This window comes from Prionailurus viverrinus, chromosome E2, assembly GCF_022837055.1.
Source record: "Prionailurus viverrinus isolate Anna chromosome E2, UM_Priviv_1.0, whole genome shotgun sequence".
NCBI lineage: Eukaryota > Metazoa > Chordata > Mammalia > Carnivora > Felidae > Prionailurus > Prionailurus viverrinus.
Genome location: NC_062575.1, coordinates 24446485 through 24466243, shown reverse-complemented (window position 1 = coordinate 24466243; position 19759 = coordinate 24446485). Strand labels below are relative to the sequence as shown.

The 19759-nt window shown below is 40.3% G+C and overlaps 1 protein-coding gene across 2 annotated transcripts in view; it reads right to left on the bottom strand.

Annotated features, from left to right (window-relative positions):
• CDH8 (cadherin 8) overlaps positions 1-11668 on the bottom strand; it is a 348752-nt gene extending 337084 nt beyond the window's left edge. For both annotated transcript variants that reach the window (XM_047835884.1, XM_047835885.1), the window contains exon 1: positions 11420-11668. In XM_047835884.1, the coding sequence (XP_047691840.1) occupies positions 11420-11668 (249 nt within the window). The remainder of the gene's footprint in view (positions 1-11419) is intronic.
• Positions 11669-19759: the final 8091 nt, after the last annotated feature.

Below are 19759 nucleotides of genomic sequence, written 5' to 3'. Positions count from 1 at the left end.
TTTCTCTACCCTCTATTTGGAGACTAACCCACATGTCACTCTGTAGGTGGCACCAGCCCTGCCCAGACCCACACTGTGGAGGTTTCATGTCTCCATAAAGGAAATAAAACAGCGCTACCAGACGCATAAGCCTCAAGGATATTTTCCTTCTCTCAAGGGCTTTACATCCACCCCGCTCTCCAACCAGCAAAGCACAAAGAGAAGCATGCAAATAGTTACAGTGGTTTTGCAATTAGCTAGACATCTCTAAATGCATATTCAAATCTTACTAACTCTTTACATTCTAGTCATGAAACTATAACTTGAGTAACTTCAACAAGACTCAGTTTTCTCATCTCCAAATTGGGGTGGCAGCTAAGCTCATTGAGCACCTCCCACATGGGGTTCAAAAGAGACGATGTGTGGCCATGGGTACAGGAACAGGCTCTGGGGTCCCTGTGCCCAGGGCTTGACTCCTGGCTTCATCACACACTCACTGTTTGTCTAACCTGTAACCACTAATGGAAATAACTCTTCCCTTGAGCTCTCTCAATCTGGCAATGGGGATAATGATGCCTTCATGAGGGGTATCTGTGAGGACTGGACCAGCAAACTTTATAAGATGTCTGCCATACAGTCAACACTCAATACGCATGATCAGTTTGTTCTGGTGACTTAAAATCCTTCTTTTCTTTAAAGTCCCTGTACCACGTCATCAATCTCATAGTCTCCGACATATATTCACAACAAAAAGAGATCTATACAACACAGCTGGGCTTTTTTAGGATTACAGAGAAATAGAAATATGCATCTAGTGTTTTATTCCCTGCTGTTTCCCAATATCCCTCAGCCCTTCTGATCAGGCTCATTTGGATTCTGCTATTGTCTCCCATGGAAGCCCAGTGACATTTGATACTCTGCAGATTTCAGAGCACATCTGCCACGTTGTGGTAAATACATGCAGAAAAAAAAAAGGATTCCATGGAGCTGAGCAGGGGATGGTTCCTGTTAACTAATCCAGCTTGTGGGGGGTCCACAGGCTGTTGCCTCTGCCATCACCTGCAGTATAGAGGAGTCCCGTGTGCAAATTGATGTCACAGCCTATAGTGTCCGGCACCTATCACATAGGTTCGAATGAAATAAGCTGCGGTTCCTACCCAATACCTTGCCTAAAGTTCTTCCAAACATCAATCCCCATGACCTGTTTCTTTAATTAAGTGGTATTCCAAATTTACTCAGGCCGGATACAGAGCACCAAAGTCATGATTCAAGCTATCCTGGGATTGACTGATGATTTGTATTTATTTATATTCATATACTTATATTTATGTATGTGTACTTTAACGTGCACACAAATTACCTGGAGAAATTGTTACAATGAAGATTCTGATTCATAAGTCAGGCATACAGGTAGTGAATGAAATTCCACATTTCTAACTAGCTCCCAGAAACTGGTGCTGGTCTGCAGACCCTCACTTTTAGTAATAAGAATGTAGTGAATTATATTTCTCTTTACAGACAGAACATCTAAAAGGACTCCTAAATGTATTAAAATGTGAGGTAAGGTAGCCGTAGCTAATGAGAAAGCACACCCACATCATAACAAAACATTCCAATATTTGAATACTGACAAGGCTGTCTTTACTATATTTCAAAATATTCAAAGACTTAGTTAGGAACAGGAACGTACATGACCAAATTATGCCAGGGAGGGAAGGGGAAGGGGAAAGTGTGTGTGTGTGTGGGGGGGAGTTTAAGTTAGCTATAATGGAAATGATACGGCGAAAATTAATGAAAGGATACCTCACAAAAATGAAGTCAAGGGGATGGCAGGGAGAGCCCTTAGACTCAAGGTCAGTTGCAGACCCAAATAAAAGAGATGCCCTTGCACATGGACACTACCTCACAACCCCCGCAGAAGGAAGAAAAGCTTACCTCCTCTCTCAGCAACAGCCCAGCCAATTAGAGTGTGTCACAACTCAATGAGAAGCCACCATACTTTTACTCCCAGTTTACTCCAGTGGACTGTTTATAACAGCCTTCCCAACTCCCCTCTCCCCTCGGTAAAAGGGCGATCTCTACTCTGTTCTCTGGACTTACTTAAGTGTCGCCACCTCTTGCTTATCCCAGATTGCAATTCCCTTTCATTCCCGAATAAACCCACCTTTTGCTGGTAATGGAACTGGTGGTTTTATTTTTAAGGTTAATGATATGCATGGAAGGAAAATGCTAAAATATTACAGAAACTACTGTCTAGCAAACACGCATAGCCAGGCCAAAGGAAACTCTATAAATGCGGTAACACTTTTATCTCTCTTAAATAACATGATTCCATAAATATCTTTTCTAGGTTATTCTTATTGATTGAAAAGTTACTTGCAACATGCAGTTTGACTATAATACTTAAACATTAAAAACATAGTTTCCCATTTCAAAGCCAAATATAAACTATTTCTGGTTAGGATTTGGTCTATCCCAAGGTAATAAAAGTCATTAAAGTATATTTAGCAGTATAGCTAAATATGGCTGTTCTTTATTTCTTCATCATTGTGTAAAAATGACTAAATATTTCTAACTTTTTAATTTACTGAGATTATCCTTTCAAGAATTTAACATAAATGTACTTTTTTTTTTTAAATAAGATTACATTTACGAAATGAGATTCAAACTAAACAGTGGTCTCCAAGAATATGCTATAAATATGTAGCACTGGTTTTAAGAAAATTAAATGATATGACATTGCCACTTAATTTTCTCTAATTTTATTTTTTAGTGTTTTATAATATAATAATAGCATATCCTAGAAAGTAAGGAAAAACTATAAAGAAAACAAAATGGTAATCCAATCACATGAATTGGGGAAAAAACTAATATATTGTTCTATTTCCTTAAAGATTCCTCTTTATTGATACCTGGTACAATTATTAATATGAGTCAATATCAGGAATGAACTCCTTATTTTGTTTTTAATGTGGGTCACATACCTATCATTTATTCATTAGATACAATAATATATTTGGGAATTTTGCTAACTTATGTTTCATTTTTTCTATTAGGGAATTTTATTATCAGAAACAATGGGTTGTTATTATAAATATGATTAGGATTCTTCCTACATTAATATTTAAAGTCAAGGGTATTACAGGCACCTGGGTGGCTCAGTTGGTTAAGCGTCAGACTCTTGGTTTTGGCTCTGGTCATGATCTCACAGTTTGTGGGATCAAGCCCCACCCTGGGCTCTGTACTGACAGTGCGGAGCCTACTTGGGATTTTCTCTCTCTTTCTCTCTCTCTCTTCCTCCCTCCCTTTCTCGCTCTCTTCCCCTCCCTTGCTCACTCACTATCTCAAAATAAATAAAGAAAAATAAAGAGTATTGGCACTATCAAGGGTGAAGGGGAAGTAACTAAAGGAAACAAAGCAGCAAAATGGTGAAAATTTTTGAATATGGAGGATCAGGGTGATGAGTACACAGGAGTTCATTATTTTGCAGATGATTAAATGTATGTACTTTCACATGTGCACATGCATATCTTAACACATGTGTGCCACATACTCTGCTCATCTCACACATGCATTTTTTTTTATTATAGTCTATCCACACCTCATATCTTGTTTCTGGTATTTCCTCAGTTGAAATCATGTCCCCATGTTATAAATCTTAGTAAGTTTTAATGATTCAGGCTACTCTGCTATGTGAATTTGCAAGGAAAGTTTTTTTTTTTTTTTTTAATACTGATTACCTTGTTGCCATTTATAAAATAGGGTTATGTTATCAGGCTTTTCACCCACAAACATATGACCACTATCATTTTTTTCAAGTGGGAAAACAAGACCTGCCTTAATGAGATGACCCTAAGCAGATTAAGAACATATGAAAGACTTTTAAGAAGTGTGACTGAGGGTATCTGCAAAGATGAGCACAGACTATCCATACTCTCACCTGGTCCCTTGGTAAGGAATGAGGCAAACAGGGTGGGGGGTGGGGCTCCAGAGACAAAGAAGTAGGAGATGATCTAGGATTTTACTCATGCACAAACTCAGCTAGTAGATGGCTCATACGTGTGCACTGTGCGTGTGTTTGTGTGTGTGTGTGTTTAGGGTTTCTGCTGATTTCCATGACGAATATTATTTCCTTTATTGACATCAGCATCAGAGATTTCCCAAAACTCTGGGATGCCTGTTATTCCTAGGTCGGGGCATGGGGCAAGAAGCCGACAACTCTCGTTTTGCCAGATTGAGACACACGATGCTGACTTGCATTCCTGCCAAATTATTGGTGCACGGGCTTTGTCTGAGTAGGCAGAGGCTCCACGGAACTGACAGTGAATCGTTCTCGCAAGACCGAGGATACAATTTGGCTGCGGCTCCGTAGCCCAGTGCTCTTTACATGCAAACGGCCAGCAAAAATAATGGCATGTCAAGTGCAATTTTCTCCCCAGCCGCTGACACCGTAAACTATAATATAGTGTAATTATTTGGCATCCCGTGTCCTTCATACTAAGCACCACCCAAACGATTTCCAAGTTGCAGAGAAGAGGGAAGGTTAGAAGGTCAAATTTAAAGAGAGAAAATGAGTCAGTGCCTTGGAGGGAGAGAATTATAAATAGATGTGGCATCACCAGCAGTGGAGTTATATCCAAATAAGGAACTGCTCAGAAGCCCAGGTAGGAGGGGAAAAGGGAAGAAAGAGAGCAGAGGAGTTTATGTAAGAGAGAGGATTTAGGATAGATCTCTGACCACCTGGAGAGCAAACCGGTTTTTCCCAAAATAAACCAATATGAGGAACCAGGATCACAGAACCAGAGAACAAGAGCCAAAAGAACTTGGGCAGAAAATCAATAGACGCTACACTCCTTTTTCTTATATTGCTTGCTTTTCCTGTTCCATAGGGATTTGTATGTTAAATATAATTTCATAATCCACGATACCACTACAAGAGAGGAAACTGCCCCAGAGAGGCGGTCTGACTTGCTCTTCCAGCTGCTTTGTAGCAGAAGTGAAAAAGGAAGAAGTCAGATCTCCAAGAGAGCCTTCCCATCCTTTCTCTGTGACTCTCAGATTCCAACCTTAGTTCTCTTTCAGTCACCTTGACCCTCTCGGCTCTTTCAACAGTCTGGCATCTGTGATCGCCTCTGCTGGGAATGCTCTCCCTTTCCATCCCTGCACTCTGGGATGCCACTCTATAGCCAGGACGCTGGCTATAGCGTCTCAGCTCACAGGCTATTTCTTTCAAGAAGGTTCTACATCCTACCAAACAGACAAGCTTCCTGGGTATGTGCTTCCATAGAACCCTATCTCTTTATCCTGTAGCACTTACCTCCATTTTAATGTGACATGTGTTCTCATGACTATTTTCCTAATGTCTCTCTCCCCATGGTAGCCCATTAATTCCATGACAGAGGGTTTGCATTTGTATTTGTTCTGAGCGGAGAATCTACTGGCCACAATGCTTAGGAGACAGTAAGTGCTCAATACATATTTGCACAATGACTTGATCAATCATCCTTGTGTTTCACAGGGAAGGGCTCCCATGATGTTATCAAGCTGTTCATGTCATGTCCATTTCATCACAAGGACATGACTTTTTTTTTTCCTGTCTTAGTTGCACGATTTATGAAAACCACCATGTTTCTCTCTCTCCCTCTCCCTCTCTCTCTCTCTCTCTCTAAGACAAGAGCACATAAGTATATAGGATGAAGAGTCCTTGCACCATCTTATTCTCTTCCAGAATTGGCAGATAAGTCACCCCTGGAGCTCCTAAGTATGTGGAATGCTAAGTACTTACATGTAGAGCAGGCTCTGAACCACCTGTTCCACAAAGAACTGGAGTCTCTTTGGCTGATACCTGTTTCTGAGAAATTCAGAAAGAAGAGTTCTGAGGTACCTTGTGCCATAAGCACAAACATAAGTTTGCAGATGGATTGGAGACAATGAAATCATCATCTCTACGTAGTGATTCATACCACGGGTGAGGGGCTTAGAGAGGATCATGCAGCCTCCTCAAAAAAGAGTTGTTTTAACAAGTTAACTTGCACACTATGACTACCTCAAAGAAAGACTTTTAAAATCAGAAAGTAGTGGGGCGCCTGGGTGGCCGAGTCGGTTAAGCCTCCAACTTCGGCTCAGGCCATGATCTCATGGTTTGTGGGTTCAAGCCATACGTCGGGCTCTGTATGGACATCTCAGAGCCTGGAGCCTGCTTAACGATTCTGTGTCTTCCTCGCTCTCTGCTCCTCCCCTGCTCATGCACTGTCTCTCTCTCTCTCTCTCAAAAATAAATAAATATTTAGAAAAATAAAAATAAAATCAGTAAATAGAGACCATGTTTAAACTACCCAGCTGTCTATAAGGTACCGATATGAAAATGGAACATGAAAGTAATGCATTGCCCTCTTTATTGAAAAATGCCACTTGTATTAAGTCATATTGAATTTATATTACTTTTTAATAAATTCTTCCCTTATTTAGGTGAATTATTCATTCATTTATCTATGCAAAATATTTACTGAGCACTTCTTATATGCAGGCAGTGTTCTAGGTTTTAGGGATGTAAAGTAAAAAGCAAAGGAAACAAAAATCCTTTTTCTTTGTGGAACTTGCATTGTAGTAGGAGACAAATCCTAAATAAGATAGAGAATGGCTGAGACAATGATCATCAGGAACAAGAAAACATAAAGCACAAAGGATATGAATTATTAGAGACAGGACAGTTATATTTTATACAGAATGGGACAGGGAAGACTTCTTGTGAATATGACTTTCAACCTGATTCGAATTCAACAAGAAATATACAGGCAGCGTTACTTCTGACAAAAGGGATCCTCAGTAGTCCTACCCTATCCCATGACATTGTGTAAACCCTCTGTCCAGCTGGGATACCTAAGTTCCTACTCCACCCAACCTCAGTCTAGGCAACAAGTCGTCCTTCAAAACACATCTAAGTATCACCTCCACCTTAAGCAACCTGGGATAACTAACGGCAAGGGCTCTTGTTCAGGCTCCAGGTGTCTTGTGCTCACCTGGTGATGTAATTGTCTGTTCAGCCACCACTGCAACTACACACACACACACACACACACACACACACACACACACACAAAATTAAGAATACAATCATGACTAGGGGCGTCTGGGTGGCTCAGTCGGCTAAGCATCCAACTTTGGCTCAGGTCATGATATCTGGGGTCATGATAGCTGGTGAGTTCGAGCCACACATAGGGCTCTGTGTTGACAGCTCAGAGCCTAGAGCCTGCTTCAGATTCTGTGTCTCCCTCTTTCTGCCCGAACACCCCTCGTGCTCCGTCTGCCTCTCGAAAATAAACATTAAAAAAAAATTAAAGAATACAATCATGACTACAGTAACTATATGCAGGCACTATGCATATATTATTTTATTGGCTGTTATATACTCTTATTTTTCTTTATTTAAAATTATTTAATTTTACTTAAATCCAAGTGAGTTAAGATATAATGTAATAATGATTTCAGGAATAGAATTTAGTGATTCATCACTCACATAGAACAACAGCCAGTGTTACTGCTCTTACTTGGATAACTTTAAAAGAGTTTTAGTAACTTCTCCAGGGTTAACACTCAGAAGGTAGCAAAGGCAAAGTTCAAACTTCTGGAAAGTACATCTCAAGGGCTTGTTCCTTCTCTGCACCCCACTGTCTACAAATACATTAAAAGCACAATGGATGATGGGGGGTATATGTGAAGCTCTGAAAAGCCAGTCACTCAAAAACTGAATCTGCCTTTGAGCTTGAACTCAGCCTGCAGTGTCAAGGGCCCCACCATGGTGATTCACAGGAAAGCCTTTTTTTGTTGTTGTTTTAATGTTTATTTACTTTTGAGAGATGGAGAGTGAGAGAGGGGTAGGGATAGAAAGAGGAAGGGGGGACAGAAGATCCAAAGCAGGCAGCAGAGAGCCCAATGCAGGGCTCAAACTCACAAACCGTGAGATCATAACCCAAGCCAAAGTCAGCCAAAGTCAGACGCTCAACCACCTGAGCCACCCAGGTGCACCAACAGGAGTGCCTTTTATTTTATTATTTTTTTTTTTTAATTTTTTTTTCAACGTTTATTTATTTTTGGGACAGAGAGAGACCGAGCATGAACGGGGGAGGGGCAGAGAGAGAGGGAGACACAGAATTGGAAACAGGCTCCAGGCTCTGAGCCGTCAGCCCAGAGCCTGATGCGGGGCTCGAACTCCCGGACCGCGAGATCGTGACCTGGCTGAAGTCGGACACTTAACCGACTGCGCCACCCAGGCGCCCCCAGGAGTGCCTTTTAAAGAGAGGTATGCTCCTGAGTGACTAACGCTCCCAGCCCTTCCTGGGGAGAAGCTCAGTGACAAGTGGTTTAGAGTCCGACGTGGAAGAGTGTACATAGAGATAGAACACCGTAAAGCACCGGTGGGCACCTTGCTACGGATCATCCCCACACTCAGCCTGACTTATAATTTGAAGCAGTCACCTGAAAGGTATTTTTGGCTTCACTACAACCCAAGATCCTCCATGGCTAAGCTATAATAATTCAGGAGCAATTTTCTTTAAGGGGAAATATGGAGGATTGGAACTGTTTGTAGAAATTTCTTCAGAAAATAAGTTTAACTCTGATTTAACAATTGTGAACTGGCTGGGGTAGACAGGAAAGCAAAGAGCTAATTCATTAAAATGGTCATAAAGACTTGGGAGCATTTTGGTCATTTGAGAATCTTAGGGTTCTCTGACAAGATTTCTGTCCTTCAAAGAAGCATGAATTTCTCAAATATTACTAAGTCACAAATCAATGCTGAAGTCTGCGTGTTTGCTTCTATCTCTATTAATGTAAGGAACAGCGTTAAAATTAGTCATCAGACTCTTACGAATCCAAAGCAAACCCCAATTTAAATACTTTTTCTATGCAGACAAAAATGAGACATCCTGGGTATAGCATGTTTGGTTATTTATATTATACAAAATGCCATCACAGTTATAGGCCTCCATAAAAAGTTAATCGAATTCACATAATTCACCAATTATGCATGGATGCATGTGTGCGCAGATCCAGAATTTCCTATAGTAGGAAAACAAATTGCCTGAGGTTCGGGGTAAGTTCTCAATACCCAGAACACTTTTCTGGACTTTACAGGCTCTGCATTCTGTATTCATTAACTCAGTTTTCATTAAGATCAAGGATTTTTAATTTTTTTATTCTTTAAAGATTTTATTTTTAATGTTTTTAATGTTTTTTTATTTTTGAGACAAAGACAGAGCACGAGTGGGGGAGGAGCAGAGAGAAGCAGGGGACACAGAATCTGAAGCAGGCTCCAGGCTCTGAGCTGTCAGCACAGAGCCCAACGTGGAACTCGAACTCATGAACCATGAGAACATGACCTGAGCCGAAACTGGACGCTTTAACTGACTGAGCCACCCAGGCATCCCAAAGATTTTATTTTTTAGTAATCTCTACAACCATCATGGGGCTCAAACTCACAACCTTGACATCAAGAGTCTCACGCTCTACTGACTGAGCCAGCCAGTCACCCTTGTATTCAACATTTAAGTGCAAATTATGGTTTCAACACGTGGCAACTAGTTACTAAAATGTAATAGGATATGGTGGGTAAAATTATGGCCTTGGGAATCCCCAACTTGATTCAAACTCAGAACTTTTACTAGCTCAATGATCTTGGTTTGCTTTACCAATCCTTCTAAGTCTCAGTTTCTGTACTTAAAAAACAAACCAAAAAACATAATGCTGGTCAAGAAGCCCATATTCAAACCCCACTGGGCCAGATGTGTTTCAAAATTCAGGAATTTCCACATTTGGAGACATATTAAGGTACATAAACTGTATAGTAAGTAACACCCTTAGCAGGGTCTGGGGCAGTACCCTGTATTCAAGCACATTAACATTTCTGCTGGGAATTATATGAATAGTCACAGTAATAGGATGCATTATGACTATAAATAGCCTCAAGTCAGTTCTGCTACCTGAGTTTGTATTAAACATACAAAAAAAATCTTTCAGAAATTTTTGCATTTTTACATCTGAGAAAAGTAGTGTAGAGCTGTTTTGCACGCACATTTTTATATGTGTATATATATGCACATAAACACATACACATATATACACAGAAAGAGGAGAAAAGCTATTTTTAGATGCAAACAGGATTGTGCCCACAAAGTGCTTTTGTATGAGTGGTCAATACATAATAAACACTCAATACTGGCTACAGTATGAGCTTCTTCAAGAAAGAGATCATGGTTTTGAAAACGGATATGCTCCAGTATCCCTAGAACAGTGACAAACACATAGAAAGTGCTTAATAAGTATTATTTGATTTACTCATGAGATCTCCTCATCCAGATATCGTTTGTCCAAGTAGACTAACTATACAAAATGAGAAAACATAACCCTTGGAGAGTCTCAATTTGCTTTGCAAGACAATAAGGTAGAAGCAGGAATGTATTCACAAGTTCCTAGTCAAACACAAAGAGTTAACTCAGGTCTTAGAGATCAATATTTAATTCTCTTATTTTTCTAAATCACTGCTTTTGGGAAATGAGTAATATTGGCATGATTCACATCTTAATCTCCCTTATCAGGAAAATCAGCCATTGGTAGGCTTATAATTAGAATTCTACCATGATGTATCAAATTTAATAGAAGCCTATGAACAGTTCTGAGGAATAAATGTATACAGTCTTCAGTACCCATGGTATGATTTTGGGAAAAAAAACTTATCTACAGAAAGAACATTTGTTTAACCTGTCAACGACAAAACAAATGTAAATACCCACACACACATGCACACACACACCACTAGGTGAAATTTTGATTGTATACATTTGATTCCATCTGACAATGAATGAACTAGTTTCCTATCGCAAATTTTATTGAATTACAGTACAAAGCACTGTTAAACATCCACTCCAAGAATTTCTTTTTCTCCAACCCAGGTTAATGACTAAAACCACAAACAAACCACAGAAAAAAAAAGGGGTGGGGAATCTACCTGCAACTGGAGACACATGACCTCAAAACAAAATGAAACAACTAAACATCTTAGGAATCAAGGTTGTAGGAAATTCAAACCGAACAAAAATGTATCCTTCTTCCAAATACTTAAGCTAGAGAAAAAGTTTGCCATGCAGATTTCTTGTACAAAATGGGAAAGAAAAGTCTGTAGGTACACACATTACACAAGTATTTTGTATCTGAAGGGAGGCAAGTGGTGGGGGAGACGAGCCTTCACCAGAAGAGCAGTCTGTCTACATTTAAGACTGTTACAGTGGGATTAGTCATATTCCTAAAGAAACCAATAGGTAACTAAACTAACCATCTGGCCTAAAGTACTACAGCTAAGTGTGCCAACAATTCTGACAAGTCAGATGTTAAAGATCTAAAGAAGAGAAACAGATCCCGAAATGGGGATCTTAAAAGTGTAGCTTACCCGGCCAACAAGAATCGGTTCAGGTCCAGAAAACTCTTCCAGGACAAACATTTGATTCCAAACCCAGCCTCTTTTGGAGCGGTTCAAAATCCGCTGTTCACTCAGCCTACTTAGTTCCAAAGGGGATCCACTCATTACAACTTGAGACTGATTCATCGGAGCCGTGTAAATGCAAGGGGGAAGAGTAATCCATAATATTATTAATGGAGTCCAGAGATCCAAGAGCATTTCCGCTAGCCGTTCTGGCATGGTCCCACCAGTTAAGCAAATCACCACGAAAATGAGACAATTATTTTTTTTGCCTCCGGTCTGCAGCCATCCAATTCATCATGCAGTGTCGAGCGTTTACTTACAGCTCTGCCACGTGTTTCTAGCACAGGAAACAGACATCATCTAAGCCGCTTTTCTGAGACCACGATCCGCTGGCACTCCTTCTCACTGAAATCGCCTGCAAACACAAGGAGAGAGAAAGAGTAAAGGTTCACTCCACCAGGTCTTCCAACAAAACTGCTGCCTTTTAGAAGCACCTAAATGAACAACAGCAGGCATTTCCCCAACTCTCGAGTTAAAAAAGTGGATCTTAGGAGTTAGAATGAGTGGGTCCTTTTATTTGTTAAGCTTTAGATTTTTTTATTTGTACCTATGTTAGTTATCACAAACCGCTTAAGTAACACAAGTTCTTTCCCCTACCTACTTCCTTCCTTCCTTCCACCCATCCTTCCTCCCTCCCTCCCTCTCTTCTGATTTAAAAATGGGTTCTAGTTCACTCTATGTTGAGCAGTATAAATAGCCTTTAATGGGTATTTTTTTTTAATTTACACATGAGATTGGGAAAGGAAATTTCCCATTTTACAGTCTTAGCTGCCACAAAGCATCAGAAGGGATGGTCCAATTCAGGGTGCAGAATGCTATTCTCTGCCAGGATGCTAATAATGAATGAATAAAATTAGAAGTCTCCCAGAGAGAAATTCTGTAATGTCCAGCATGTATGCTATAATCAGGCTGGTGTCAGAGCTCCCATTCTAAATGTACAGTTGAACAGGAGATTTAAATTATGAAAAGCTCCTTTGGGAATGAAATATGGTAAAAATACAATTTTCAATTGAGGAGATTCAGAAAGGGATGGGCAAAAAAAATCCTCCATTACCTGAGGTGTCAAATACATTTTTTTGCTTACCTTCAGTGTGGAAAAATGTGTTTCTTCCCTCTCAAAAAAATTATTTTTAAAGAAAGAATGTTCACTGCAGAACCCAGAGAGAAGCCTTGCTGAATTAGATTAAATGGGAAAATAATTCCTCAGGACACCATGGGGATCAGTTTGGCTCAGGGAATTCATAATGGGGTAGGGAACCTTTCACCTCTAGGTCCTTGGTCCCATTCTGGCTCAGAATGGGAAAGCAAGAAAGTCATTAACATTGGCTGGGCTAGTGAGTGGCCTTAGTGATGCCAGCTGAAATGGCAGACCCAGATTCTGCCGCAAATACAGGCTGTATCAGATCTAACAAGATGGCCAGTGGAATCACCCCACTTGTCACCTTTTGCCCGGGCTCAGCTCAATCTCCGGGACTAGGACGGTACCTCAGGTGGCCCCGCCCCATGAGTGCCTAGGGAAAGCACTGCAAACGGCAGTTGTCTGTAAATGGAAGGGAAGAAAAGCTTTCAATAGGAAACCAGCTCAGAGAAAACAGAGCCCAGAACAATATCCTCTGCTTCCCCTGGAACCGCAGCACACAAAAGGAAGAGAAGCCTTTCTTTAAAGCACATTTCCATCATGACCTTCTCTTATTCCAGTGTGAGAAGCAGACCTTTGCAGGCTTCAAATTTAAAACAAGACGGAATTTAAAAGTTCTCAAGAAAAACATCCCCAAGTATCAATCTCTTTCTAAATTGCCCATCCACTGGTCTGTTTAACCAGCATTCACAGCACGACCATCACACACCCTGCCCTCTCCTAGACAGGGGGCCTGAACAGTGCTAAAGGAGCACAGTAGTGTGCCACAGGGTCCACCGTGAAGGCAGATAAGCCTGGGTTTGAATCCCAGTTCACGCCACTTGAGGTCTCTCTCATGATGCATCAGATACATAAGTTCCCGAGCTTCAGTTTTCTCTTCTGCAAAATGGCAATAAAAATAATTCCCACTTTCCTCCAGTCAGTAGGGGGAGTCAGAATCAAGATTCTGATAAAGCAGCAGGAACATGCGAAGCACTCACTAAACTGTTTTTCCTAAACCAGACTGTGAGGGTGGTGTTGACATGGTCCATCCCTTTGGGAGGCTTTGGTTAAAAAGTCAAATGAAAAAGCAGAGACTTAAGCCACATGACCTCTATGGCAGGAGAAGGTAAGGTCCAAGAGTGACACAAAGCACTCAAAAATCTTCCAGAAGGTGGGATGGGAGAAGGCAAAGGTGTTGCCGGGGAGGAAAGGCTGGACCTTATCACAAAGTAGTTGAGACCTGTCCTGTCCACATAGCCTCACTCTAAATTCTTCTCGGGAAAAAGTGTATATTCTCTCCAAATTCACCTTCTCTAAGACAGAACATCCCTGAATGCTCAAAACCCATGCATGCCCTTCTCGTGGCCAGAGAACTACAAAGACAAGAAGGCTAAGTGGGTTGTGATTTTCCTCCAGCATCAGCCTGTCTGGGGATTGAATTCTAGTTTAAAAAACTGCATTTACTAGTGGAGGCCAACTACCAACAATAACAACAATTATAATAATACCTAAATGGTTTATTTTGAGGATTAGAAGAGGTAGTCTTGTTAAAGCAATTAGAAAAGGCTAGAGCGTACAGTTATTTTTAAACTGTGCCAAATAACTCTGCAAGTATATTCTGGCATCTGTTCTGTTGTTGATGATTCTGGGATAAGAAAGTTTAATCCGATACTCATAATAGACACTTCCTTCATGGAAGCCATCCACTGGCAGCCAGGATGAAATGTGACATGAGAGGTACTGCACCCAAACTTACCAAAATCGGGTAAAAAGTGATAACAAACCCTGAAGTAATTGTACACCATGGCACACCTTTGTTAGTCAGAAAGGATGCATTAATAAAGGAATAGATGCATAGTCCAAAATACCACCCATTAACGCAGTATCTTAGAGCTGGATAAATCTTACTGTGTCTCACACTGTTTCATTCAAAACTGAGGCACAGAAAAGTTAAACAGCATGCCCCGAAAAATACCTCCAGTAAGGAGCAGATCATTATTTGAATCTAGGCAATCTACTTCCAAAATTCTCATTCTTTACCACGTCTCTCGTTATATAAACACTGATGAGTGTATTCTGATGGTCAACAGGCAATCAGGTCAATACTCTTCTCATCAGGAAGCAAAGAGTCCAATGGGTACAGACTAACAAAGATATACTTACAATATTTAGTGAAATGCAGGCTGAGAAGGGTTACAGAAATACAGAGCGATGGTATGCCACTCATCTTCACAGCATTAAAAAAAAAAAGGCTTCCTGGAGGAAGTGACATCTAAGCGTTGAGAAGCAAGCAATTTCCCAACTGGGGAGGAGTTAGGTGTGAAAGGGCATTTAAGTCAGGCAATGCACAGGAACTAGACCACCGATTAATCCAGCATCTTGGGTAGTCTGCAAATCATTACTTACCAGATCATTCAATCCATGATCTGCTCTCCACCCACCAAATTCATCCTACACATGGTCTCCACAGAGTACCTGTCAAATAGGGTACCCTCTACTCTGCCAGTTTTCCGTGAAGCAAAGAGCATGTTGGATTTCTCCAAGGCTTTGAGGAATAGAAATATTTTCCATCCTACAGACAGGGTATGGGAAACATATGAGTGCTATTCCAATCTGATTCCTCATTTTTCAGAGAAAGGAGGAATGATTTGGTCAGTGGCCAATAGCTGGTGGCAGAGCTCTGGAGAGAAATTATCCTAACTCTATTGGGATGAAGGGAGACTCTCCTTCATCCACGTTGGTCATTTCTACTACCCTCCCCTGCACAGAATTTCTAGCACAGTCATATACCCCTCCCTCAGGCAGCCAAATTCTTAAATTACTTGCACTATTAAATTTAAAATGTGAGTTTTTTCTAATATCTATTTTAAAATGGCAAACCAATGTTATTTGTTACAAAGAGATTAACAGTAAACACTTAGACAGTGTTTGGGTAATAGTAAATCATCAACTCATACACACATATTTGTATGTATAGGGTAAATCAAGACTACATACATATATATATACATATTATATGTACACACACAGCTATGTATTTACATCTACTCTTCAAAATAACCCTAATGTAAGTATTATCACTTTATTATCATCATTCCCATTTTATGGATAAGCAAACTGAAGCACAGAGAGACTGGTATTTTAAGTAATGTTTTATTTTCTCTTAACTAGACACTGGCAAAGCCTGAGGTCATCTGTCTCCGATAAAAAGGAAAATCAACAGTTAGAGGCAAGGATATGCTGTTTAATATTTAAGTGGCTCTCGAAAGAAAGAATCCTTGATTTATGATTTCCATAATGTAAATCCTTCCACCAATTTCAAGCTCTCGCTGTGGCCACTAACAAGTTCTGGCATTTCCTGAAAATTTAACAATGGGCTCTGGTAAATGTAGTAAGTCCTCTCCACAACACCCCTGGGGGTGCTTCTCAAACCTTCATATGCATACAAATCCTCAGGAAACCTGGCCAAAATGCAGATAATAACCCAGTAAATGGAGGGTGGGGGCCTGGGACTTTGTATGGATTTGAGGACCAGAGTCTGAGAAGCCTGGGGTTGGAGCAAATGAGACCACTTCCCAACTCAGACCTTCTCCTTAAAATAACAAAGGATTTAGCAGCGTGGTGAGAAGGTTTTTCCTCCCAGGCCCACGCAGGGCTCACTCTCACTGTGCCTACAGGAGTACATACACACATCAGACTTTGGGAATCCCTGCACTGGTGTGAATATATGAGATTTGCATGATGTCACAATACCGTCCCCCCCAACACACACACACACACACTACTTTATGCAAGGCTCTGGTAAAACTGTGCCACTAACTGGAGTATTCACAGGCACAAATGTGCTATCAGGGGGTGGTGAGACTTGGCCTTCCATTCAGCGAAGTCTGCCTTAGAGAGTCTTCACTTGGAGACAAATGAGCTTCTACTGTGACAATTAGAACCATACTATTTATATTGCTTTCACCTCTGCCACAAGCAGAGGTAATGTCCTCTTTGATGATTAGAAAATAACTTTATAGGAATTCTTGAGATGCAACCAAATGTGATGTCACTGTTATCAGAATTAATAAACATCGTGAAGAGTAACTCATACACAAACTGCTTAAGTCTATGCAAGGAAGAAGAAATTGAGCAAGGTTGTAAAGCTTGGGTAAAAAATCAATTTATTTTTAGATTTTCCAACCACAGTACGTATGTCTGGCCAAGCAATCCACTTTATTATAATGCTGTTGCATTGATTTACACCCAGATAGTGAGATGAAGAGATTTTATAGTCTCTCTGGAATTCTTACAAGTAAGAAAGTCTTTAGAATTTTCCCCATAAGAAAATATCTTCTCTTGGGTAACATACTTACAATCTGACTTTTCATTCATACACATATTTTAGACACCTTTCTAATTACAGCCTGGATGTTACTCTGCTGATCCCAACATTTTTTTATGGTGAACTTTTTTAAGGTGGTCAATTCTCAGGTATGTTAAGTCACTATGCAAAAATATACTCCACCATCAATTTTGTGAACAAGGTAGATTAAAGTTCTAAACAATAAGCCGCACACCAATAGGTGAAGTCTAAAATAAAAATGGGCTTTTACAGACACTTTAGGATTCAATCCAGCAGATTATTGTGGTTGACAGGAAATTATGCTTTTATTATCCACCAGGCTTAGTAGCCACAATATTTCATAGAAGCAAAAATGACACATAAGACCAGAGAGTTTCTATTAAAAATGTTTCTGACCTTGAATTTAGAACCATTAGCAGGCTGCTTCAAAACAGGTAAATGCACATTGAATTCAAAGTGGTGTTTCAGAAACACAGATGGGGTATGAGATTCAGCTTGTGGCCCAGTGCAATTCACGCCAAACGCTGGATGACTGGAACGGAACAGGCACAGATATATTTGGGGTTTAGAGAGGGATGGTACTTGCATGCATCCAAATACAATTCAGGAGAGTCATCTTTCCTAAAGCCTTCAGAATTCCCTGACCAGATACCCGTCGCATAACAGGATTCTAATTTTGTTTTTGTTTCAAACACACACACACACACACACACACACACACACACACACAGACACCCTATTTATCTCCCCATCAGCCACAACCCTCTAATCATCTTTCCTTGGTCTCCTACCATATCCTTAATCCAGCTATTATTCTATTCAAAAGCACGTATCTTTCGCTTATTTTGCCACCCAGAACACCTGCCAAATCCATTCTGCTGCCATTGGCACGTGACTCTTTTTCTTTAGTTTTCATGAAGTTTAATCATTATTGGTTACCTCGGCAAAAATAAATGCCTTCTTCTCCTTTCCCAAGGAGTCAGAACTTTGTTCTACACACAGAGCACAGAAGCATTTCTATTTGTTAGGGAAATTTCAGCATGGGGTGACTAGGTCTGTGACAAAGACCAGGTCAAAATAAGGCCCTTTTCTAGTGTTATAGACCCAGACCTTCATTTAGGAAAACTTTCTTGAAATCATAAGGTTAAAATATTGAAGATGAATCTATTCTGTCAGACTCTTAAGACAGAAGTGTACTGAGATCATCTCAAAAAAATGAACACAAGTTCCATGTATCCCTTGCTAATTATAGACACAGTAGTGTCAGGCAGTGATTTCTCAGGGCTATTCTAAATACCTCCTTCTCCATTTGAAAGCCCCATCTATTGCTGTCTTTAAGTAACGTGCTCAAAGTTTAATAGAGACCTAGGAGTGAAAACAATGTGTTCGCCTTTTGTTGGAGGAGGTCATTGTGAAGATGTGACCACCAGTGGATCAGAGAGCTGGCGCAGGAATTTTTATCCCATCCCTATTCCTGGACCAACATTCTACCCACTGTTCTCTCACTACGAGTCATTTCAAGGACTCAGCTTTGAGGGATTAAGATGTTGGTGAGTCCATCTGGACTAAATACGTGACTGAACCCCATGGAGGCCTCTATTTAACACCTTATGATTCTAGTGCACAGATGCGGAGATCTCATCGTGTGACCACCTGAGAGAAAGCCTCATATCTGAGTTCCCTTGTTTATTAACACTGCCACCTACCAGTCAGGAGTGTCTCACATCTTTCTTTGGCAACTCCGTGCCCTCTGTATACGGAGGCCAATTTCAAAGTTCACTCTGGGAACTCCCAAGGTTGTGAACCAAGACCCTTTAAATCACAGTAACCAATAGAAATCAATTTTACTCTTGCCCAATTGTAGTGTAGCTGAGCTGTGAAAAGCTCCATGGCACAGGTGATGAAAACATCGAGTTTGGAGTTGGAAATAGTTTGAATTACTGTTCTATCACTCATAAGGTACGGGGAGATGTATCTCAATTATGACAAGGGAACTGATGCTCTGTTTCATACTCTCTAACTTGAGGGACAGTGGAAAAAAATAAGTGAATGCACATAAAACTCTATCAATGAAGCAATGATAGCTACTATTTACTGAAAATTCCATGTACTTAACAAAGACTTTTGATTGATATTTAAAAAAAATGATTTCAATTTCTTGCTGTGTACCTCAATGGGGAATATCCCAGCGTTCTATTTAGAACAGGTAATAAAATAACCTTTTCCAACTCTTGTTTTTTTTTTTTTTAAATGGCAGGAACCACGTTGGATACGAATAAAATAGCACTTTATAAATAGCTTTCCCTGCCCACAGCTAACACACAACTAATGACTTCAAATAGTTTTATTAAGCTGCTAAAGGGCAGGATTTTTAGTCCCCTCCCAAGAGCCAACCATGTCTCTTTCCATTGAAGACATAGCATTGTCCCTTCACTATTTTCTGCAGACAGGACAACACACAAGCACTAAACATCCACATGGGACCTATTCCTCCCTTTGTAACCACTCAAAGAAAAACATGGGCTGCTACATCCTATTGTACAATTGCACTACAGCCAAACTTTAACTACTCGATGACAAACATTTCATTGGCCAGGTACTGCTACCAAAAAAAAAAAAATTCTGTTGCATTTCATCATCATCTACCTTCCTATGAGAATGGTCAAAGTGAGGAGTCCCCACTAACTCAGAAATGAGGCCAAAATGATCTCTCAACACTACTCAGAAGGCTGAGAGAAGATAATAATAGGAGATTGTCAGGTAGTATCTTCTTTCAAAA